This window comes from Silurus aristotelis (genome assembly GCF_946808225.1).
Source record: "Silurus aristotelis genome assembly, chromosome: 21".
NCBI classification, from domain to species: Eukaryota; Metazoa; Chordata; class Actinopteri; order Siluriformes; family Siluridae; genus Silurus; species Silurus aristotelis.
Genome location: NC_139594.1, coordinates 4,044,914 through 4,070,511, shown reverse-complemented (window position 1 = coordinate 4,070,511; position 25,598 = coordinate 4,044,914). Strand labels below are relative to the sequence as shown.

General features: G+C 39.4%; 1 protein-coding gene across 1 annotated transcript in view; it reads right to left on the bottom strand.

Annotated features, from left to right (window-relative positions):
- The window catches only part of gmip (GEM interacting protein), a 31,512-nt gene extending 7,799 nt beyond the window's left edge, over positions 1 to 23,713 (bottom strand). Inside the window, exons 1-11 of the mRNA XM_083524421.1 lie at positions 23,238 to 23,713; positions 13,190 to 13,283; positions 7,681 to 7,759; positions 7,537 to 7,600; positions 5,112 to 5,237; positions 4,094 to 4,158; positions 3,809 to 3,916; positions 2,464 to 2,544; positions 2,142 to 2,303; positions 1,303 to 1,440; positions 154 to 344 (exon numbers count right to left, since the gene is read on the bottom strand). Of these exons, the coding sequence (XP_083380547.1) occupies positions 154 to 344; positions 1,303 to 1,440; positions 2,142 to 2,303; positions 2,464 to 2,544; positions 3,809 to 3,916; positions 4,094 to 4,158; positions 5,112 to 5,237; positions 7,537 to 7,600; positions 7,681 to 7,759; positions 13,190 to 13,283; positions 23,238 to 23,280 (1,151 nt within the window). The 5' untranslated portion in view covers positions 23,281 to 23,713. The remainder of the gene's footprint in view (positions 1 to 153; positions 345 to 1,302; positions 1,441 to 2,141; positions 2,304 to 2,463; positions 2,545 to 3,808; positions 3,917 to 4,093; positions 4,159 to 5,111; positions 5,238 to 7,536; positions 7,601 to 7,680; positions 7,760 to 13,189; positions 13,284 to 23,237) is intronic.
- Positions 23,714 to 25,598: the final 1,885 nt, after the last annotated feature.

The window sequence follows — 25,598 nt, the reverse complement described above, 5'->3', positions numbered from 1 at the left end:
CATAACATAATGCCTTTCAGGTGTACTCCAGATGGGAATCCTTCAATGCTAGAACTTACTCTATGTAAACCTCAGTCTTATAGATGAAATAAAATGCAATACTAGGCATCATGTGCAGAAAACCTCTGGAGCTTCTTATTAATTGTAGCTCACCTCTTGTTCTGAGGGATGAACTCCTGGAAGGTGAAAGTCTGAAGAGGCTGCTCAGGTCCACATTTCCTGGAGATGTAGAACAGGTAGGGTTCTCCCGGCTCGCACGGCCTGCAGGTCAGCTCCAGGCGTTGGTATCCTAAAGGAATTTGCTCTATCTGCTGTCTCTGGTAGAAAAACATGTTCACCGTCACCTGTGCAGAGAGAAAATGTGGCTTTAAAAACAGAAACCCAATCTGAATGTTAATAGTCTATGTTCTTTATCTCGATTTTTGGTTAATAACAACAGATTTTCATCCATTTATTATTATTAGATTAAGAATATTGAATACGGATCATCTGGCATACAAGAAGCAATTATGCATTCGAAACAACTGCATCTGGATGAACCTCTGATTTGGATTTGTGGTTGGCAAAACTGCCAGAGCTGCTGTTTTAAATATCAGCTGCTGTTTTTTAAATGAGTTTTACTGTAAAAAATTACTTAGGATATATATATATATATATATATATATATATATATATATATATATATATATATATATATATATATATATATAAGTATGTAATCTTAAACCTGATATTTCCCCAAACTGTTACCACAACGCAGTGGAGCTTATTATAACAGCAAATGGGAACTACATGTGGAATAGAATGTTCAGAAACCACAGGCTATAGTATGGTTAGGCATCGATAAACATTTGCCTATTAATATACATATGAATTTAATTTCAAAGTATTATTGTAACAACAACAACAACCAAAAATGTTTGCGTGGCTACAAATAAAGCATGGTGTTAAATAAACAACGCCACTTTTCTGACAAAACAATCTTATTGAAATCATACAGACAATCGCTCAACAGTCAGAGTTTCCAGAAGAACTGCTGCAGATTCTCCAAGATGTTTAGAAAAATATACCAAAAATGTATTTTCTCGTCTTAGACGTATACAGAAGTATACATCCGGTGACTATAATATATATAATATATAATATATTATAATATAATACAATGTAATATAATATAATATAATATAATATAATATAATATAATATAATATAATATAATATAATATAATATAATATAAGTATAATATAAAAGGCCACAGGTATGTATGATGTATCACAGGCTCTCGAGTTTCCTGCACCCACCTCTTTGAGCACAGTGTCTCCTTGGCAGATGAGCTTACGGGTATGGACGATGATCCTCTCCTTCACTTTCTCCAGCTCGTCCTGGTGAGCCTTCGCCTCACTCACACACTGCTTGTAAATCATTTCAGCCTCAGAAACCTACCATCAGAAGATAAAGTAGATAAAGAGTCAAGATGATGCATATCAGGATTTAGATTCTCAATGAAAGAACAGAACAGAGATGTTTCATTGATTTAAATTCTGAAGTCAGAAATCTGATTTATTATTTTGTAGTGGACGGCTGACTCTTACTTTAAAGCTGAGTTTTAAAAAGATTAATTATTATATGATTTTTGGATTGAAATTATTCATTATTAAAGATTAAATGAAAAAAAAAAGTATCTGATGCAAATCGCAACCTGAGTAAAGAAAGACAAACTGACCAACTATTCATAGCTGCTGTAACATAAGTGATAACAGAAATAATTATTTTCAAAGAAGCTAAATTACAGAAATGTCCAGTATTATTTGCCTTTTTTTTTATAAATGAAAATTATATTTATCGACATGGAATAAGTGGTATAAAACACTTCTGTAATGTTCTGGGAACTTTTTTCGTCCAGCACTAGCATAAATAATTATACATATATAACAGCAGCAAGTGTTTATTAACTCCTGAAAGCTGCTTAATAAATGCTCATATTGCTAAGATTTTGGCCACAAATCTTGAAATCATTAATGAGCCTCAATTGATATGGTCTGTATTTACTTTATATTACAGTCTTGGGTGGCAAGATTTATTTATCAAATCAATCCTATGGCTTTGTATGTGAAGAATTAACGAGTGTTCACTGCTTTGCCTTGGACTGAGCCTCATCTTGAGACTTCCTCCTCTTGTCCAAGGTTTTTGTGCCACTGAATTCGTCGACTCCTTTGGCCGTCATGGCTTTGGCTTTCTCCAGATCCTCAGCACGCTGTAGGTACTGCTGTCGAGCTCGCTTCAGTGATGCAACTGCATCGTTCTACAATACACACACACACACACACACACACACACACACACACACACACACACACACACACACACACACACACACACACACACACACGACAGTCATTTTAAAATGAAGAGCTCAGAAGTATATTTGGATGCAGTAAACAGTAGTAAGAAATACTACAAACCATTCTCTTCTGTTCTCTGGTCCACTGCTCTTTAAACTCCCGACGCCACTTATCGATCTCATTTCGCTTCGCAGACAAAGCCTTTGTTGAGGACACAAAATGTAGATTTTCATCCAAAGTACAAATATTATATAAAAGACAATTGATTTTTTTGCACCAAAAGCACAAAATAAATTAAACAGAAATCGCATATATTGGTATCCAGACCTCAGTGTTAATGCTGTGGGAAGTGGTAGATCAGTGGTTAAGACATTGCATCATAAGGTCATGATTTCAAATTCCAGCACCACCAAGTTGCTACTGCAGGGCCCTTAAACAAGGCTCTTTAACACTTAAATGCTAAATTGTATGAATGAGAAAACTGTAGGGCACTCTGGACACGGGCGTCTGCCAAATGCTGTAAATGTAATGTAAATGCATTGACCAAATGTACTGGTAAAGTTCTCAGTTTGGAATACCTGCACTGGGACTGAACCTTCACTTATTTAGGAAGTAGATATACTTCAGTCAGCACTGAGGTAGAAAAAAATATATGAATGACAAAATTACTTAATAAGATCGGTGCTTTTTTTTTTAGAACTTTCCATTCAACATTGAGTCTCCAATTGCTGTTGCAATAAGCTCCAATCTCCTGGGAAGATGTTCCACTAGCTTTTGTGGAGATTTGTGTGAGATTCATTCAGCTATAAGAACGTTAGCAAAAGCAGGTACTGATGTAGGTGAGGTGAGGAAGCCTGGGGTCCAGTCAGCATAAAAAATTCATCCCAAAGGTGTGTCATATAATTAGAACTATAAATGGTACAAAATGCATCAAACCATAATGAAGGCATCATCAAATTTACAGGGTTTGACATAATTCTTATATAAAGCCTCTGTAAATGGTTTAATGCTAACTATCTACATAATTATAATTTTTTTAATTGTGATTTTCAGCAGGACACAATTCCAAGCAAACAAATAAAAAATAAAAAAAAGCAACGGGAGGAAGCACATCACATACAAGGCATACATTTGAAACCTCTACCTGAATCCTTATTTATATTCCTTGATATGGAAATCTACTCATAGTACATATCAGACTCTGACATAACCATAAATCAAAAGATAACAACTACCAGATATGTTCTGTTGTGCGATGTTAAAATCAGATTTTTTTTCCCCAGTCAGTGTTTTAGACATAATTATTTGGGGAATGTTATAGGAAAATATTTAGGTAGAGTTGAAACTGTAGATATATTTTATATATAGGTTTATATAGGAATAGGTTTATATCCTGTGCACCTTGAGTGGCTGATTAGATAGTAACAGTACTAGTTAAGAGTACTAGTTAAGCAGCTGTGGGTACCTGGTAGCAGCGTAGATACAGAAGCTCAGTGGTGTGTTTGGCAGATGTGCTGCTCCTCATGTCCTGCTCCAGGACCATACTGTAGATGGATTGCAAGGGCATCAGGTCCTATGTGCAAAGAAAAATAAAACAGGCTTTACCATTGGCAGGGGTTTGTGTATATTGTATTCATAATATCAGTGCACACATTCACTCACACACTTATGCATACACACACACACACACACACACACACACACACACACACACACACACACACACACACACACACACACATTCGCAGACCTGCTGAGCAATACAGGCCTTCGTAGTTTCCGCTGCCTTCAGGATATTCTTCGCAAACTCTTGCTCTGGATAGAAACCGAGATCATACAGTTTATACGGTGTGCAGATAAAGACTTAAGTTCATATTAACTTTTTTCTAACGATGGAGAAACGATGCGAAATGAGAACATATTTTGATTTGATTGGTGTTTTCAAACTGGTTATATAATTGTGATCAATATGCAACTCCAATATTAAAGAAAATCCTGGCTATCAAGAGGCCTTTATCTTTAAGCACTTCATCCTAATCACTGGATTCCAGGGATATTCCAGGAACTCTGGTCATTGGGAGGGAGATTCACTCCAGATCGGACAACCGTCTATTTCAGGGTGACGTTCTCATCACATGCATTCTCATCTATGAACGATTGAGCATATCTGATCCACCCACCTTTCTCTCACTGTAGAAAACCCCCCCCAGAGGAAACCAATGTAAACGTAAGGAGAACAAAACACAGCACGACTGTAACTCATGTAACTCCCTGATCATTGTAGATGTCATGCAACAACACAAACCATGATGCACTATTAAGTAGAAGAGGTGTTTCTAAATATCTGTTTATGTCCTCCAGTTTTAATCCCGTCCATCAGTTTTCCCCGAAATGACCTTGTAATCCGTATTAAAGTCCCTCCTTATTGAAGTGCTGCTATATTTACTTTTATTTTCAAGATCTTCTCATCCAGCCTGAGCTTCTTCAACATCCTGTCAAAATGTTCCACATTTTGTACACATCACCATATACATTATATGGTTAAAACTTTGTGGACACCCGAGTCTGAGATTGGTATCTGCATCTTTTTGAATATCCCATTTCACGGTTAATCCCATTTGAAAAGATCTTCCACAAGGCTTTTGGAATGTGCTTGAAGAGCTTTGTGCTTGTTTAGCGTACGCGTAGAGTCGAAATGACATAAAAGAAAAGAAAAAGTGTAAAGTTGATAATTGCTGTGAATAAAAAACAAGTGAGTTGACCCTCACCCAGGTTGATCCTTTTGTCTATCCAGGTCAGGAGGTCCTTGGCGTAGCGGCACCACATCTTGGCGTATTGTAAGGCGAGCTCCACTCCGCCTTCACATCGACACATGGCCACATCAGCATCCTGGGCTGCAAGTGAATACATCAGCATCACAATGAGCAGAGTGTTATCTCCATCTCACACTAACACACACCAAACACACCCTAAACACACCACACGATTCACCTCCTGCTGCCTACTGATTTGAAAAATCTCCTTGCATCCACTATATAGTCTGGGTGCATCTTAAGACGCATAACATAATAAAGTTCTGAGAGTCTGAAGTGTACATTGCCCAGCATTCTCCTTGTTGTTGGTGTGATTCGTGTGCAGCTGAACCTGTTAAACCTTTTAAACAGGGTATTGGCTTAGTGACTATGGACTAGATAAAAATAGACTGTAGCCCCGCCCCGCCCCTTCCCGTTCTATTTTCACCCAATCTGCACTATTATTGCACGTCATTCTACTTTTCCGCTTACAAATCATGGATTAAAATATCAGAAATAGTGTAATAATGCCTTATATCACTCTGCTGTTGTACATTTTGTTTGCTGTAGTTCATTCCTTCATAAAGCTGCTAATGATCCGTTACGTGTTGGACAATTCTAGTCCTGTGCGGTATGATTAAATGTCTACTTTCTCTCTTTCTCCTTCTCTGTATGTGTTCAGCGTTTCTTATTTAATCCTGTGTTAATCCTGTTATATAGCCCAAGCTGCTATTTGTGTATAAGTAAGGTTCAAGAAAGGAATTAAGGTGCTATGGTGATACTGGCCAAGATCACAAAATGGCCACGATGCTATAAATACACACAACATCAACAATCACAACAACATTTTACAACACCTTCTACTACACTAATGTCCTGAACACCACATTCTCCCAGATATTGTTCATTATTAACTTTTTAATATCTTTAACCTGACAGGAACTTCATATTTGAACCTATGGAATTAAACAGGCACTGCTTAATTGTGATTAAGTAGTAAGAGTGTGGAAAACAGATGATATTAAACAGCATTAAAGTTTCCCTTCACCTCAACTAGGAGACTCAAACCTGCTCCAGCATGACAATGCTCCATTGCACAAAGCCAATTCCATGAAGATTTGAGCTGTAATTGATATCACCAGTCTGCTACAATGGCTCAGGAACACAGTTCTTCATTTAAACGCCTCAACAACGAGGAGACTGTAATGAATTGACATTCGGTACCACCCAGATGAGAACGGGTTCCCTTTTGAGTCTGGTTCCTCTCAAGGTTTCTTCCTCATACAATCCTATGTAAACTTATACACTACAATTTTATAACATCTTTATCTCTGAAAAGCTGCATTGGGAAAATGTCCATGGTTGAAAGCTCTCTACAAATAAAACTGAATTGAATCAAACCGAATGTGATTTACATGGGTTCGGGTGGAAAATCTTCTGCTATAGAGCTCTGACCTCGACCCTACTGAACACTTTTGGGATGAATTGTGAAACGCTGACTGCACCTTAGGCCTCCTCACCTCACCTACATCAGTACCTGGCTTTAATAACACTCATGTGGCTGAATATGTCTCACACAGATCTCTACAAAATCTAAAGGAACATCTTCCCAGATGAGTGGATGTTCTAATAACAGGAAATGGGGACTAAATGCAAAATAAAAGGTTTAAAAATGTTTTTTAAATAGATCAGATTTAAAAAGGGTTAGATATGTCTAATGTATGCTAGCACTCTAAGTTTACTGCACTTTATGTGAGGGGAAAAACACCTGAAACTTATTTGTCTAAGATCTGCCCTTTCACTGTGAGACAGTGGGTTATAAATACAGGTGGGGAGATTTGGGACACGTCAGAGATGAGCTGTTGAGTCATGGCCTTGGATCTTGTTTATGATTGTGAGAACATAGATAGATATGTTTACGCTAGGTGTGTAATGGTACACAAACTCGTCTCGAAATTTTTTCAGTACAGGGTTCTTTTGGTTCTGTACACACGTTCGGTACAATCTTAATTCCCTCAGGAACGTATTAAATGGCGAACCGCAAGTGTAATTAGATGCTGCTTTGCACTTTAAATGCATTTTTTATTATTATTATTAAACTTCAAAACATACACAACAATGCCAGGGGTATAAAAAGAAACTAGAGTTAGTGCGGTGTCACTGTTTTGACTCACTCCATACCGGAAATAAGATTTGTTTTGTATTTCTTCCCTCTGTAACTTTACCGAAATGAAACCGAACCATGACTTGAAAACTGAAGTACTTACCAAACCGTGAATTTTGTGTACCATTACACCCCTTACACTGTATATATTCGTTCAAAACGCCCCTGAAACACGTGCACACACACGCACACACACACTTTTCTCTTTCCCTTTAAAGCACAGGGTTGAGGATTTACCCGACATGACACCATCTTTTTCCTCTCCATCCGGACAGACCAGAGTATTGTCCACATCTTCATTCTGCAAAAAGTGACAAAACATAACATTTTCAAATCCAGACAAAACAAAGACTAGCACGTTGTTGATTTATTATGACTTACAGACAAATCATCCCGTGTTGAGTCTGCGGTCTCTGAGTGTGACTGAACATCAGAGTCTCCGAGGAGCTCGTCTACAGACCTGAGGCACACAGTCACACATACAGTGGTGTTTAAATGCAACTAATTAGACTAATAAAACAAATTACAATGCAGTATAAAATAATACATAAATAAACAGTCATGCTCTAGTATATACTGTAGTTTATAGCACATGACAATAAACAGTTTGAGTTGTTAACACTGTCTAAATTGCTATACTGTTTATTTCTTTCTGGACAACATAATTGAAAAAGAGAAAAAAGTATGTAGCATTGAAGATTGTTGTCAACAACTTTCACACTTTTAGCATGTTGGCACTTGCAGTAGCTTAGATAAACACAGCTTTTTTAAGGCTCTCTGTCCAAACGAGCAAGTCACACAACCCACCCCTTTTGCAACACTAAACTAAAACTCGAACATTTACTGTTAAGAGAAAAGTAATGAGATTACTTCATACTTGTTTTACCCAAAAAGTTCTCTTATATTCCCCTTATATCTCAGAGATGTGCTAAATGATTTTCAACTTCCCAAAAAGTCTACTTTTTCAATCAATTTATACATTTACTGTTGAGGAATCCGTTCATCAATTCCAGTATTAGTAAAACTCCTTCTTGAAAGAAAAAAAAAGTACAGAAGTTTTCGCTTTTAGACTTAAGTGAAAGTAATGATCTATATGTAGAACTTGATGTGAATATTGGGTGCAACTCAGTGTTCCATTCTCCTACTTTAGTATGACTTTTATAAGTATAGAAAGTTCTCTATTGTTTTACACACACACACACACACACACACACACACACACACACACACACACACACACACACACACATACACACATACACACACACACTCTCACCAGAACCACTTCCACTCTCGTCACAGCGTCTCATTTAATACTGTTTACGCTTCAAAGCAGTGAGGAACATCATGTTTTTCTGACTTGCAGTGAAGTAAAAAGTAGAATTTTACACATAGAAATGTAGTGAAGGAAAAGTTTCCACAAAATAAAAAATACTCTGATAAAGTACACATACTTTAAATATGTACTTATATAGAGTAATGATGCAAAACCACGTCCTTACAGTGTACAAAGCAACACCATCTGTTTTAAAGAGATTAAAAATACAATGCTATGAATGAACACTGACAATAGAGACTATTTCCTCAAAAGTCAAACAAACGTCTCTTCACTGTACTGATGATTACACGCTTATAAAATCAGGTTTTGCCGTAATAACGAGGGCATGGTTTTATAAACCTATAAAATCAAGAACTCACAAACTGTGTAACTTTCAGACACAATAAATCCGTAAAGTTTTCACAGTGCTTCACTTTTTCCACATTTTGTTATGTTACAGCTTTATTCCAAAATGTATTCAATTAAATATTTTGCTCAAAATTCTACAAACAAAACCCCATATTGACAACATGAAAGAAGTTTGTTTGAAATCTTTGTGTATGTATTAAGAATAAAAAAACATAGATAAGTGTACATAAATATTCACAGCCTTTACTCAATACTTTGTTGAAGCTCCGTTGGCACGATTTACAGCCTCAAGTCTTTTTGAGTTTAATGCTACAAGCTTGGAACACCTATTTTTGCGCAGTTTTTGCATTCTTCTTTGCAGAACATCTCAAGCTCCATAAGGTTGGATGGGGATCGTCAGTGTACAGCCATTTTTAGATCTCTTCAGAGATGTTCAATCGAGTTCAAGTCTGGCCACTCAAGGAAATTCACAGAGTCGTCCCGTAGCCACTCCTTGCTATCTTGGCTGTGTACTTAGGATCGTTGTCCTGTTGGAAAATAATCCGTTGCCCCAGTCTGATTTCCAGAGCGCTCTGGATCAGGTTTTGTCAAGGTCAAAGGAGCTTTTGTCAAGGATGTCTCTGTACATTGCTGACATCATATTTTTCTCAATCCTGACCAGTCTCTTAGTTCCTGCAGCTGAAATCATCCCCACAGCATGATGCTGCCACCACCATGCTTCACTGTAGGGATGGTATTGGCCAGGTGATGAGCAGTGCCTGGTTTCTTCCAGACATGACGCTTGGCATTCAGGTCAAAGAAATCAAGCTCTGTTTCTCATTGTCTGAGAGTCATTCAGGTGCCTTTTGGTAAACTCCAGGTGGGCTGTCAGGTACCGTTTACTGAGGAGTGGCTTCCGTCTGGACACTCTACCATGCATGCCTGATTGGTGGAGAGCTGCAGAGATGGTTGTTTTTCTGGAAGGTTCTTCTCTCTTCACAAAGAAACGCTGGAGCTCTTTTAGAGTGGCCATCAGGTTCTTGGTCACCTCCCTGACTAAGGCCCTTCCCTCTGATTGCTCAGTTTGGCTGGGCTGCTCCATTTACGAATGATGGAGGCCAATGTGCTCATTGAGACCTTTCTGTAGACTTCCCCAGATCTGTGCATCAATACACTTGTGTTTTGGAGGCCAATTAGACGGACTTCATGGGCTGGTTTGTGCTCTGGCATGCACTGTTAACTGTAGGACCTTCTATAGACAGATGTGTGCCTTTCCAAATCATGTCCAATCAGCTGAATTTACCACAGGTGGACTCTTATCATGTAGAAACATCTCAAGGATGATCAAGATGCACCTGTATAAATTTCACACAAATCTCCTAAAAATCTGGTAGAACATCTTCCTAGAAGATTAGAGTTTATTATATCAGCAAATTGGGATTACATGTGGATATAGTGAAGCTGCCAAAACAGGCAGGAAGTCACTTGTTATGCACAATATTGAATGTTACTATAAATAAAATTTGCATATATTACCACATTAGGTCGATGATCGACTTTGTGGTCGTTTCATCTGACCTGCGGCCGTATGTCTTGGACACTCGGGTAAAGAGAGGGGCGGAGCTATCAACTGATCACCACCTGGTGGTGAGTTGGATCCGATGGCGGGGGAGGAAGCTGGACAGACTTGGCAGACCCAAGCGTACTGTGAGGGTCTGCTGGGAACGTTTGGCCGAGTCTCCTGTCAGAGAGATCTTGAACTCCCACCTCCGGCGGAGCTTCGACTGGATCCCGAGGGAGGCTGGAGATATTGAGTCCGAGTGGACCATGTTCTCCACCTCCTTTGTCGAAGCGGCCGCTCGGAGCTGTGGCTGTAAGGTCTCCGGTGCCTGTCGAGGCGGCAATCCCTGAACCCGGTGGTGGACACCGAAAGTAAGTGATGCCTTCAAGCTGAAAAAGGAGTCCTATCAGGCCTGGTTGGCTTGTGGGACTCCTGAGGCAGCTGACGGGTACCGGCAGGCCATGCGAACTGCAGCCGGGATGGTTGTGGAGGCAAAAACTCGGGCCTGGGAGGAGTTCGGTGAGGCCATGGAGAAGTACTATCGGCTGGCCTCGAAGAGATTCTGGCAAACCGTCCAGCGCCTCAGGAGAAGGGAGCAGTGCCCTACCAATGCTGTTTACAGTAGAAGTGGGGAGCTGTTGACCTCACCTGGGGAGGTCGTTGGACGGTGGAAGGAATACTTCTAAGATCTCCTCAATCCCGCCGTCACGTCTTCCATTGAGGTAGCAGAGGCTGAGGGCTCAGAGGTGGACTCGTCCGTCACCCAAGCTGAAGTCACCGAGGTAGTCAAGAAACTTCTCGGTGGCAAGGCACCGGGGGTGGATGAGATCCGCCCTAAGTACCTCAAGTCTCTGGATGTTGTGGGGCTGTCTTGGCTGACACGCCTCTGCAGCATCGCGTGGCGGTCGGGGACAGTGCCTCTGGAATGGCAGACCGGGGTGGTGGTCCCTCTTTTTAAGAAGGGGGACCGGAGGGTGTGTTCCAACTATAGGGGGATCACACTTCTCAGCCTCCCTGGGAAAGTCTATGCCAGGGTACTGGAGAGGAGAATACGGCCGATAGTAGAACCTAGGATTCAGGAGGAACAGTGTGGTTTTCGTCCAGGCCGTGGAACACTGGACCAGCTCTATACGCTCTACAGGGTGCTGGAGGGTTCATGGGAGTTTGCCCAACCAGTCCACATGTGTTTTGTAGATTTGGAGAAGGCATTCGACTGTGTCCCTTGCGGCGGCCTGTGGAGGGTGCTCCGGGAGTATGGGGTCCGGGGTCCTTTACTAAGGGCTGTCCGGTCCCTGTACGACCGAAGCAGGAGCTTGGTTCCCATTGCCGGCAGTAAGTCAGATTTGTTCCCGGTGCATGTTGGACTCCGGCAGGGCTGCCCTTTGTCACTGGTTCTGTTCATAATTTTTATGGACAGAATTTCTAGGCGCAGCCAGGGGCCGGAGGGTGTACGGTTTGGTGACAACGCGATTTTGTCTCTGTTCTTTGCAGATGATGTTGTCGTGTTGGCTTCATCAAACCAAGACCTTCGGCAGTCACTGGGACGGTTTGCAGCCGAGTGTGAAGCGGATGGGATGAGAATCAGCACCTCCAAATCCGAGGCCATGGTCCTCAGTCGGAAAAGGGTGGCTTGCCCACTTCAGGTTGGTGGAGAGTTCCTGCCTCAAGTGGAGGAGTTTAAGTATCTTGGGGTTTTGTTCACGAGTGAGGGAAGGATGGAAAGGGAGGTTGACAGACGGATCGGTGCAGCTTCTGCAGAAATGCGGTCGATGTACCGGTCTGTCGTGGTGAAGAAAGAGCTGAGCCACAATGCGAAACTCTCGATTTACCGGTCAATCTACGTTCCTACTCTCACCTATGGTCATGAGCTCTGGGTCATGACCGAAAGGACAAGATCCCGGATACAGGCAGCCGAAATGAGCTTTCTCCGCAGGGTGGCTGGGCGATCCCTTAGAGATAGGGTGAGAAGCTCGGTCACTCGGGAGGAGCTCAGAGTAGAGCCGCTGCTCCTCCACATCGAGAGGGGTCAGCTGAGGTGGCTCGGGCATCTGTTCCGGATGCCTCCTGGACGCCTTCCTGGAAAGGTGTTCCGGGCACGTCCCACTGGGAGGAGACCCCGGAGAAGACCTAGGACACGCTGGAGAGACTATGTCTCCCGGCTGGCCTGGGAACGCCTCGGTTTTCCCCCGGAAGAGCTGGAAGAAGTGTCTAGGGAGAGGGAAGTCTGGGCATCTCTGCTTAGACTACTGCCCCCGCGACCCGGCCCCGGATAAGGGGGAGAAGATGAGATGAGATGAGATATTACCACATCATTACCATTGCAATCAGCTTTGGTCGTAAAAATAATATTGACTGCATTTCCTGTCCAGCTACAGCACACCTAGTTAATTCTAACCCAATAACAGCAAAGCCTAAGTGGATATACTCCTTACTTCAGATTTGCCAAAAACCTCCAAAATTATATTCAGCATACATACTTTAGACTACAAACAGTTGAGAATAAATCATTCAAGAAGTAACGGACTCCAGTCTATATTTATAACCTACTTGGCCACCCAAGAATAACTATCCATCTCTTTCACATTGATTAGCCTTTAGCTTGATAGTGTGCTATTCATATCAACCACCTGTTGAGCCAAATTAGACTGTTCGGATTTACATACGTGCTGCTCACTAAGGACAGCTCCAGGTTATCGAAGTCCCGTAAGATCTCACTGTAGCGTTTCGGCGCTGGCTGTCTAGTCAGGACACCAGTTTCTGAAAAAAAAGAAAGAAAGAGAAAAAGAGTTGAATCAATTTAAGGAGAATTGAAGCTTACAGATGATTAACAACATTACTGACAGCAATCCAAACTCTCAAATGTACTCCATTTCCTGTACTATACCACAGCACTGCTGAATTCTCAGTTCTGATTGTTCAGAAGACCATAGCATTTCTGTAGTAACAGCTACTTTACAGAGACTCAATAATAAACAGAATCTAAAGCTACTACTATTACTACTAATAATAATAAAAATAACAATAATAAAAATATAATTTAACCTAGAAATGTATTATTGTGGATCTGGGGATGTTTTTTGTAAAAAAAAAAGTATCCAATTTTAGTGCTTTGTATCAGTCATATATAAATATTTTATTGTTTTCTGACATGGAAAGGCTTAAGTTTATGCTTTATTATTTTTTACTTGAAAGGAACTGACTTATTGTATGTTTCACAACACCGAAGGTAATTTATTGTAAAAAAAAACCAAATTATAATAATGCATTTAGAAGCACATAAAACACTGTTAAAAATAAGGAAATAAACCACTAGGTTTGGGCAGTTACACTATATTGAAACAAAAGTTTGTGAACAACTGAACATGTGATATGTTCACATGTAGTCGGCATTTATAGAAACCTCCACACTTCTGGAAAGATTTGAGTAGATTTGAGTGTGGAGATTTGTGTGAGAACTCATTTAGACACAAGGGGGGTTAGTAAAGAAAGGTGTAGGTGAGATGAGGAGGGCTGGGGTGCAGTGAGCATGAAAAATTCATCCCAAAAATGTTCAATAGTGTTGGAGCTCTATAGCAGGAGATCTTCCACTTCAAACCATGTAAAGCATATAATCATGGACTGGTTTTCTCCAAAACTGGCATTGTCCAAATACGTTCTGTACAATCGTGTGCCTCCAGCTTTGTGCTAACAGTTTGTGAAAGAACCACATATGGCTTTAAAAGTCGGGTGTCTTAATATTTGTTAGTGTAATAATAACCCAGCTTTATTACAGGCTGCATCACACCACCATCACCACCACCACCACCACCATGATGTTGATCAATTTCTTCTTTCTCTTATATAGTCTTTAAAATGCAATTATATGAACTTTCAGTATAAAAATAAACGCTTTGTAATAAATAAACAAAGTGAATACAGGAAGGGAGAGACTAAAGGGGATGTGGGTTGAGATGATCTCACTGACAAAACCCGAGAGGAAGAAGCAGCGTTTATGTTGCCACATATATATTACAGCACACTGAAATTAGTTTCTGTGCATCGCTCAGCTTGTTAAAAGGTTTGTGTCAGAGCATAGGGTCAACCATGGCACAGAGCAGAAAGGGATATTAACATTGATCAGGGGCCCGAAAGTGGCAGCTTGACAATGCTGGGGCTTCTGAAACACTGACCCTCTGATCAATAATCCAAATTCTTAATTTATGCTTCACCAATGCGGCTATAGACTGTAGTAGATTGGCAAACAGATTACCAAGCTTATCTAACCAGCATGACCCCAGTGTGTACACTGTGGATAAATACTATATAATTAAATGTCAATGGGTAAAATATGTTTTATTGACTATTAGGTATTTAATATTACACATTTTTAAACAGCTATGCTATTTTGCCTGACAATAATTAATCTCTGTTTATTTGCTGTACACTTGCATGACTACTATAATCTAAGACTAATGAATTCAGCACTGGTGGATGAAGTACACAAACCATGTACTGTATTTGAGATAAAGTAGAGATAGACTATAAAATGTGACTCCAGTAAAAGTAAAAGTGTCCCTTTAAACTTTCACTTGAGTGAAAGTACAAAAGTATTTGCTTTTAAATGTACTTAAGTATCCAAAGTACTATGATATATTATAACTATAATGTTCCTATTATCATTTTTATCACAAGAAAAACTTTTGTGAAAAGAAACTAATGTGACTCTCAGCACACTGATCTATTAATTGAATGATATTACTGAGTCAAACACTGATTGATTTCTATTACAATTATCAGTCTATTAAAATTACCGTGAGCCCAAAATCTTCTTTTCAACTACTTCAAAATCATACAAATAGGACCATGTGTGTTGTGGCGAGTTCGAGTCAGGAGTTTCTTCCATCATTTAAACTTTCTTTCGGCTTCTCCCATTAGGGGTCGCATGTTTGATTTGGCACATGTTTTTACGCTGGATGCCCTTCCTAATGCAACCCTCCTCATTTATCCAGGCTTGGGAATGGCACTAAGTCTTGAGCAACTCTAATGGCTGGGCTTGGTTCTCTGACCGGGGCTCGAACCCGGGCCGCAGAGGTGAGAGCGCTGCATCCTAACCACTAGACCATCAGGGAACCCATTGTTTCTTCCATCATTTATTCCTCTCTAAATGTTCTGCTTGCTTTAAACTGATGCTGAACTGTATGTAATGCTCAGTAGATACCTCCAAACACCAATCAAAACAAGTTGAAAACAGAGCACACGCTCGACCCTGATTGGTCGATCGGTATATTAACAAATGCAAAAAAATAAAAAGGGGTTTTGCAAAATATAGTTAAATAAAAAGTCAGAGATTTGACTTTGAAATGTTGTGAATTTGAAGTAAAATTCTCCCCAAATGAAAATACTTCAGTAAAGTACAGATACGCAACAAATGACTCACTGTTCACCACTGGAATTCAGTAGAACTAAAATATCTGTAATTTAGCTTGTCATGTTTGGAAAACGACGTGTTGTGTGTATGATTTGAGAACACTGTACCCACAGTGAAGCACGGTGGTGGGAGTATCAGGTAAAGGAGCTCTTTTTTGCACATTGTAAGAGAATTTAATGGCAATTTTATTACATTTTATTTGTTTAACACTTTTAACAATTATCCTTAAACCGCTTTATGTAAATATTATTACGAATATAAGTTTTACATTTATAAATTACTCACTATAAGTTTATTCTTAATGAGAAAGCCAATGGAAAGCGTGGCAAGGATTCTTATTAGCCAAAAAAAACGAAACCCAAAGACAAAGTCTTGCATGACAGAGCAAATCTACTTGTATTCCATTGAACATTTATTGAGGATTAGTGAAACTGTGACTACATCAGTGTGATCAGTATAACCTTGAAGATTGCAGATCACCCAATATAAAACCCAAATAATGCAAAAAAAAAGAGCAAATGGCTTCTAATAGTAGATTAAAGCCAAGATCCAAAACAGCCTAAAAAAAAATAAATAAATAAAATTTAAGTATAAATGTATCTTTCTTTATACTTTTGTACTATTATACAGGAAGCATATTAAATAACAAAAAAATTGAAATATCCAAAAACATATTTCCTCCTCACTGTACATAGACACCATAAAAAAAAAAAAAAATTAAAAACCTTTCTATCCTTTTGGACAAAATTCATCAGAACGTTTTTAAAGCTGCCTAGTGGAAATTTGTAGATCCTTACAAAAATGTTAATACTTCTCAACGTCTACACTATATCGACAACAGTCTGTGGACAACTGTCCATAAGATTGGTGTGTCCTCTTTAAACATCCCATTACACATTTAATCTAGCAGGAGATCTTCCACTATAACCCATGTGAAGCATATCTTCATGGAGCTGGCTTTGAGCATAGGAAAATCATCATGCTGGAACTGGTTTGGGTCTCATAGTTGGAGTGAAGGAAAATTTTCATAGTACTACATCCAAAGGCATTCTATACAATTATGTGCCTCCAAGATTGTGCCAAAGTTTTGGCAAAGAACCTCCTATGGATGGAAAACTCAGGTGTCCAAATACTTTTGTCCCCAAAGCATACTTTTCTGGATTGTTCTTTTTAGTTTTCTTCTCCACAAGTGCACATGTTGGTACTGTCATCATAGTTATTCAGACACACCATCAAACCTCAACAGTAAGCTCCTGTGATATACAGAATACCTGATAGACTGACAAATTTCTTTCTTTCTCTTCGTTGCTATGCAACATTTTGGTCAACCACATCCTGTGTACAGGCACTGAGACGATGTGCTGCACGATCAGAAAGCTCTGTTTTGGCATTCAAAGAGTCGCAGAATAGCGCAGGGTTACATTTAAAAAAAAGAAAGAAAGAAAGAAAGAAAGAAAGAAAGAAAGAAAGAAAGAAAGAAAGAAAGAAAGAAAGAAAGAAAGAAAGAAAGAAAGAAAAAAGAAACAGTAAACTACACCATTAATCTCTGTTCTGTGGTGTGAGAGAGGGTTTCTTCATTACACTCCACTTCCAATGTGGTCAAGTGTGTCAGTGCAAGTTCCCTGAGGAACATGTCATTGCATATAAGTCAGCGAGGTCAGAGGGGAAATGACTGATGCCCACACACACACACACACACACACACACACACACACACACACACACACACACACACACACACACACACACACAAGACATTGCCTTAATGTCCTGCATTTTATAAAGGAACTTTCACTTTATTTTTGATTTCCTCATTATTTTGCAACTGTGAATTGAGACTGTAAATGAGGATCCATTTTATGTGCGCTGCCCTATACGTACGGTGCTACATTCCTGTTTATGCATTTTACATACACTTCTTGGTTTTTGTTATGATTAATTATTAAAGCAGCATATATATATATATATATATATATATATATATATATATAGATAGATAGATAGATAGATAGATAGATAGATAGATAGATAGATAGATAGATAGATAGATAGATAGATAGATAGAAACACACACTGAAGGTGGTTTGAAAAAATTCGAGACGATTTTTTTCATGCACAGTCACAGGAAGCACCGCCCTTTAATAAGTCAGTGTGCCAAAAGACATTATCCTCTGTACATCATGAGCTGTGCAACTAGTGCTATTCTTACCACGTGTATTAATTAATCACGAGTTAACTAATGAAATTATTTAATATTTAAATCGATTGACAACCTGTGTAATATATATATATATATATATATATATATATATATATATATATATATATATATATATATATATATATATAAACACACACACACACACACACACACACACACAGTGTGGAAAACATTTTTTTTGATCCCCTGCTGATTTTGTACAGTCTAGAATTCTTACGGTAGGTTTATTTTAACAGAGGAACAGAATAGAAATTTTTTTTAAGAAAGGTTATAAATTAATTTGTATTTGATCCCCTACCAACCAGCAAGAATTCTGACTCCCACACACCCAAATTAATCCTGTCCCTTTAGGAAATAACTCCTAATATCAACTCATTATGTGTATAAAAGACACCAGTCACAGAATCAACATCTTCCATTCAAACCTCTCCACCACAACGGGTGAGACCAAAGATTGTAGACCTGCACGAGGCTGAAATGGGCTAGAGAAGAAGCTTGGTGAGAAGAGACCACTGTTGGGGCGATAATTCGCAAATGAAAGAAAAGTCAATCGCTCTTGCCCTGGAGCTCCATGCAAAATCTCACCTCATGGGGGATGATTCTGAAAAAGGTGAGGGATCAGCCCAGAATTATACAGGAGGAACTAGTTGATGATCTCAAGGGAAGGGACTAAAAGGGAAGGGAATAAAACCATTGGTAAAACACGGTCCCTCTTCTTTAAAAATGCACATGAACAGACCCGTCTGAAGTTTGTTAAAGAAACACCTGAATATTTCAGAGAACACTTGGGAGAGTATGATGTGGTCCAATGAACCAAACTTTAGCTCTTTTGCATCAACTCGACCTGCCATGTTTGGTGGCAGAGAAATGCAGAATTTAACCCCAAGTACACCATCCCCACTGTCAAACATGGAGGAAGAAACATTCTGCTTTGGGGCTGTTTCTCTGCTGAGGGTACAGGAAAACATTACCACGTGAATGGGGCCCTGTACTGTAAAATATTGAATGCGAACCTTCTGACCTCAACCAGAACACTGAAGATGGGTGGTGGATGTTCTTCCAGTATTACAAATTACCAAAAACAAACGGCTTGTAGCCCATTCCAGCCTTGCGCAGGTCTACAATCTTGTCGTCCTTTGTCTACTCTTTGGTCTTGTCCATGGTGTTGGAGAGGTTTAAATGAAAGAGGTTGATTCTGTGACCGGTGTCTTTTATACACATCACGAGATGATTTTATCAGCACTTTCCTAAATGCACAGGATTAATTTGGGTGTGTGGGAATCAGAATTCTTGCTGGTTGGTACAGGATGAAATACTTATTTTACTCAAACAAATACAAATTAATTTATAACCTTTCTTAAAAGTTTATTTTACGGATTCTTACTCTGTATTGATGAAGTGAAAACAGAATTCTTGAAATGTCTGTAAATTTTTTTAAATAAAAAAACTTGAAATATATGTACATAAGTATTCAGACCCTTTACTCAGTACTTAGTTGAAGCACCTTTGGCAGCAATTACAATCTGTTTAGGTATAAGGCAACACGCTTTACAAGCTTTTTGGGTCAGGGTGAATGGGGAGCATCGGTGGACAGCCACTTTCAGGTCTCTTCAGAGATGTTCATTAGGGTTAAAGTCAGGGCTCTGGCTAGGCCACAATAGGACATTCACAAAGTTGTCCCTAAACTACTGTGTTGTCTTGACTGTGTGCTTATGCTTGTTGTCATGTAGGAAGGTGAACCTTCGGTTTAGACTGAGGTCCAGAGCTCTGCGGAACAGGTTTTTACTGAGGATATCTCTATTTTGCTTCATTCAGCTTCCTTTCAACCCTGCTGTAGTCCCTGCTGCAGAAAAACACTTCCACAGCATGATGCTGCCACCATCATGGCTCATTTTTGTATGGATTTCAGCAGATGATCAGCGATGGCTGATTTCCACTAGACCAGATTTCATCAGACCAGAGAATCTTGTTTAATACAGTCTGAGAGGCCTTTCCCCAGGCTTCCATGAGTTTTGCACAGAGGACGGGACGTCTAGCCACTCTGCCACTATATATATATATATATATATATATATATATATATATATTTATATATATATATATATATATATATATATATATATATATATATATATATATATATATATATATATATATATATATATATAAATAAATATATTCCTCTATTGCTATTTTCAAAGCTTCCTCAGCACTGAGCTTCTTCTTCTTGCAGTTTTCACTCAGGAGCTCTTGGTTCCTCCTCTTTAAAATGTAATGGGTACTCTGTCCTCATCAGTTACAGATCTTGTTTAAAACAGGGTTAAAATTCAGGCATTGAGATGGAAATTCTGAAAAGATTTAATCTCTAGGCAAACAAGTTTTGGTTGTTCCAGGCATTTATCCAAATTCAGGAACAATCTCAAAACAATGATCATATCTAATATATAATATTTTAAAGAGAGTTTGAAATTTCGTACCTTCTACACAGACTCCATTTTGCCCCAGACTTAAGCAAAGGTTTAATGTTGATCACATAGGATCTGAATGCAATACAACTTTTTGTCACTCTCAGGACACTTGGCGAGGGCATGCAATCCATTTTGAAGCAATTCCCCAACATGGGATATTTTGGTACTGATTGTGCTTGATAACCATTTATAATATCCATTATCTGCTTTACCCTGTGCAGGTCAGTAACCATTTACCGATTTTAGAAGGAAATGTATGAACAATAAAAAGATTTTGTACACATGCAAAATGATATTTACACCCCAAAAGAGAGAAGAAAAAAAAAACAGGAAATGGCCAAAGGCAAAAACATTTACCCGAAACAACAAAAAAGTTTTTTTCAATGGTTATGTTTAATTCAATTATTTATATGTTTTAAGCAATTTAGAACGATAGAACTCTCTCTAAAAAACTGTGGTGTGAACAAGTGTTTGCCCCCTTTCTGATTTCTTAATGTTTCAGATCATCAAACTAATTAAAATATTAGTAAAAGATAACACAAGTGAGCACAACATGCAGTTTTGAAATGAAGGTTTTTATTATTGAGGGAAAACAAAATCCAAAATTACATGGCCCTATGTTAAAAAGTGTTTGCCCCCCTAAACCCAATAACTGGTTGGGCCACCCTTAGCAGCAACAACTGCAATCAAGCATTTGTGATAACTTGCAATGATTCTGTTACAGCGCTGTGGAGGAACTTTGCTCCACTCATCTCTGCAGAATTGTTGTAATTCAGCCACATTGGAGGATTTTCGAGCATGAACCGCCTTTTAAAGGTCATGCCACAGCATCTCAATAGGATTCAGGTCAGGACTTTGATTAGGCCACTCCAAAGTTTTCATTTTGTTTTTCTTCAGCCATTCAGAGGTGGACATGCTGGTGTGTTTTGGATCATTGTCCTGCTGCAGAACCCAAGTTCGCTTCAGCTTGCAGTCACGAACAGATGGACAGACATTCTCCTTCAGGATTTTTTGACAAACAGCTGAATTTATGGTTCCATTTATCACAGCAAGTCTTCCAGGTCCTGAGGCAGCAAAACAGCCCCAGACCATCACACTACCACCACCATATTTTACTGTTGGTATGATGTTCTTTTTCTGAAATTTGGTGTTAATTTTAGGCTAGACGTAATGGGACACACACCAGAGTATCTTTCCAAAAGTCTTGGGGATCATCAAGATGTTTTCTGGCAAAACTGAGACGAGCCTTAATGTTCCTTTTGCTCAGCAGCGGCTTTCATCTTGAAACTCTGCCATGCAGACCATTTTTGCCCAGTCTCTTTCTTATGGTGGAGTCATGAACACTGACCTTAACTGAGGCAAGTGAGGCCTGCAGTTCTTTAGATGTTGTTGTGGAATCTTTTGTGATCTCTTGGATGATTCATTGCTGGGCTCTTGGGGTAATTTTAGTCGGCCGGCCACTCCTGGGAATGTTCTCCACTGTTTCATGTTTTTGCCATTTGTAAATAATGGCTCTTACTGTGGTTCGCTGGAGTCCCAAAGCTTTAGAAATGGCTTTATAACCTTTTCCACACTGATAGATCTCAATGACTTTCTTTCTCATTTGTTTCTGGGGGTTTTTTGGATCTCGGCATGATTAAGGGAGTTTTTCCTTGCCACAGTCGCCACGGCTGCTCATCAGGGATAACTGCACACCATTCACCTTAACTGGTAAATTCTGTAAAGCTGCTTTGAGACAACGTCTGTTGTGAAAAACGCTAAAGAAATAAACTAAACTAAACTAAACTTGACTTGACTTGACTTGACTTGCCGTCTAGCTTTTGAGGATCTTTTGGTCTACTTCACTTTGTCAGGCAGGTGCTATTTAAGAGATTTCTTGATTGTGAACAGGTGTGGCTACCACTACTCAGGTGTGATAAACCACAGTTTTAACAGGGGGGCAAACACTTAAACATGTAGTTTTGCATTTTGTTTTCCCTTAAATTCCCTTAAATTTCATTGACATTTTATTGTCTTAAGCCTCTGAATGACTTGTTAGTTTTAATAAAAATGAATGTTGAACCTACTCAAGCAAATTTTACAATGAAAATGTTACTTTAAATAAAGACATTTGTATAAATGTTTTTTTGTTATAGAGCATGCAGATACAGACATTTTATACACAGCACTTTTGGGGACTTCTTTTACTGGAAGTGATATATATAAAAAAAAAAAAAAAAAAAAAAGGCATATTTCTGCTTTATCTTTGTGTATATGCAAATTTACCAAAAAAAAAAAAAAAAAAAAAAGGTCTCACAGCTTCCAACAGTGTCACATAAGTATATTGAGTTCAACAATTGCTGCCTGTCAGAGCTATTCTTAGCTGCAGCTTGGATACGAAGTCAGAATCTGACAGGAAGTGCTCGCACTGATCATGCACTGGTTGAGATGCACTTGCATTGCATGCACACACACACACACACACACACACACACACACACACACACACACACACACACACACACACACAAAATAGGACACGAAAAAAAGCACACAAACCTCACTAAGGACTATAAAATCATTTATAGTAGAGAAATAGAAATAAAGTAAATTCTCCATCTTGTCATGAAACTCACCCTTCCTTGGCCTTAAAATTGCGGCCCCTATTGTCTCGTCCATCGAGTCGTCTATCCCTAAACCACCAGCGATCGTCAGAACAGAGCTTCACCTCCTAGTTACTCCATCATCTTCACAGGGAGACGGCGAAGATTTAAAGAAGAGATCCAGCAGCACCGGGTCACGTCTTTAGATTTGTGCCTTCATCCGAGCAGGCCCTGCGGCAGCGATGACATGTGACGCTCTCTCTCCCCTCACACATTTGTTCTCAGTGCACTTCTCTTCCTCTAAACCAGGAGGTTGGCCAATGCGCTTTCACCATCGCATGAAGAGGAAGTGTGTCTCGCTGCCGCTCTTCGACACACCTAGCACCGCAAGTTTGCCTTCGATACAGAGCTGAGTGTGCAACAGGCAACACTAGGGCTCTCAGCAGTTATTAATACAACGTGGGTGTATGTGGTTTGCTTGCGACTATTAAAGTTGGAATCAGTATACAACCCCGGATACGGCATTGACGCAACTTCCTGTTTGATCTTTGCTTAGAATCTTTTACTTCCCTGAGCACCAATTCACTATTTTTGTAAAGTTGCTTTATACGTGTCACATGTACTTTACATTTTAGGAAGCTGGGGTCAGAGCCTATGATACACCAAAAAATCTGGAGCACTGAGGGTTGCTCAAGGGCCCTTAGAGTGGCAGTTTGGCAATACTAGGGCTTGAACCCCAACCTTACAAACCATAACCCAGAGCCTTAACCAGTGAGCTACCACCTCCTCTGTTTCCATGTCTCTCTGGTTTCCTGTTTAATGAACAGTAAAGGAGATTACGTCCTTAATGGACGTCGGTTCGTCAACACGATCGTCATCATTTCATCAATCCAATCAACAATGCTCTACAGTGGATACACTCGCATCCTTAACATCCTCTCAATCACGGTCATAACTATTTCAGGCTCTTACATTTGTATCTGTTTTTATCTTGAACCTTCTCCACAAAATCTACACGCAGTAAAATTATATATGATGCCTTTGCATGCTGGGGAAGGGATAGCTTATAATAGCTTAGATGTTGGCTTTCTGCCCAGAAGGTCTTGAGTTCAAATCCCAGCACCACTAACCTGCCCTTGAGCAAGGCTTTTATCCTTCAGCTCCTCAGTCATATGAAATGAGATAATTTTAAGTCACTCTGGATCAAGTCGTTGTGCCGAATGTTGTAAATGCAACTGTTTTAGTATTCAGATTTCTTTTCACTTTGCCCAAACACTTTTCCAAGACTTTGGAGTGAGAGAACTCGAGTGTCCTGCACAAAGCCCCAACCTCAACCCTCAACACCTTTTGGAAAAACTGGAACACTAACTGAACCCCAGACCTCCACACTCAACGTCAGTCAGATCCATACAGAGACTCTCTAAAATCTAGTAAAAAGCTTCTCCAGAAGAGTAGAGCTTATCGCAGGGGTCTCCAAATACCCTCCTTGACAATGCTACATGAGGTCGCTAGCTAGCATAGATTACAAGATATTTGGGCAGGATCGAATTAGGAATTAATACTAAACATTTTAAAATTATGCAAGATATTTATTACAACATAAAAGAGACTCTACTTACCAGAAGATCCAAGACCATAACTATAACTAACCTCTGACACCCCACTCCCCTTTAACCACACCAACACCTCCCTAATTATATCATAGACTGTGCCAATCATAGGATTGGTGCATTTTTTTTTATCAGATATGATGTCCCCAGTTTTTGCCAAAGAAAGTGTGCTAATGTTGTACTACATGAGGGTTCTTCACTGCACTGTATAAATATTCAGCAAGATATTCAGCAAGAATAGACTTCCACATGAATCGAGATGTTACAGCCGGTCTCTCACCGCAATCGCGTCTATCATCAAGTAAACTTTTAGAAATGATTCAGAGACATAGAACTAATAAAAGCTTGGCCCTCAGAAAGAAAAGGTCATAATGGCTTGAACGTCATATAGTATAACCCTCTAGTGGGTAAAACCGGTATTACACAATTACCAAAAACAAACACTAAGTGTGAAATGGACATTTATTTACGGAAGTCCTAAGAGGCCATGCATTATAATATAAATTTTATTTCTTTTTTTTCCATGATCTCAACATTAAAAAGATTTTGGAAGGTGAGAGGATGCCTGAGGAATGGAGAAGGAGTTTGCTGGTACCGATCTTTAAGAATAAGGGAGATGTGCAGACCTGCAGTAACTACAGGGGAATTAAGTTGATCAGTTACACCATGAAGTTATGGAAAGAGTAGTGGAAGCCAGGCTGAGAGAAGAGATGCCCATCTGTGAGCAACAGTATGGTTTCTTGCCAAAGAAGAGCAACACGGACGCATTGTTTGCTTTGAGAAC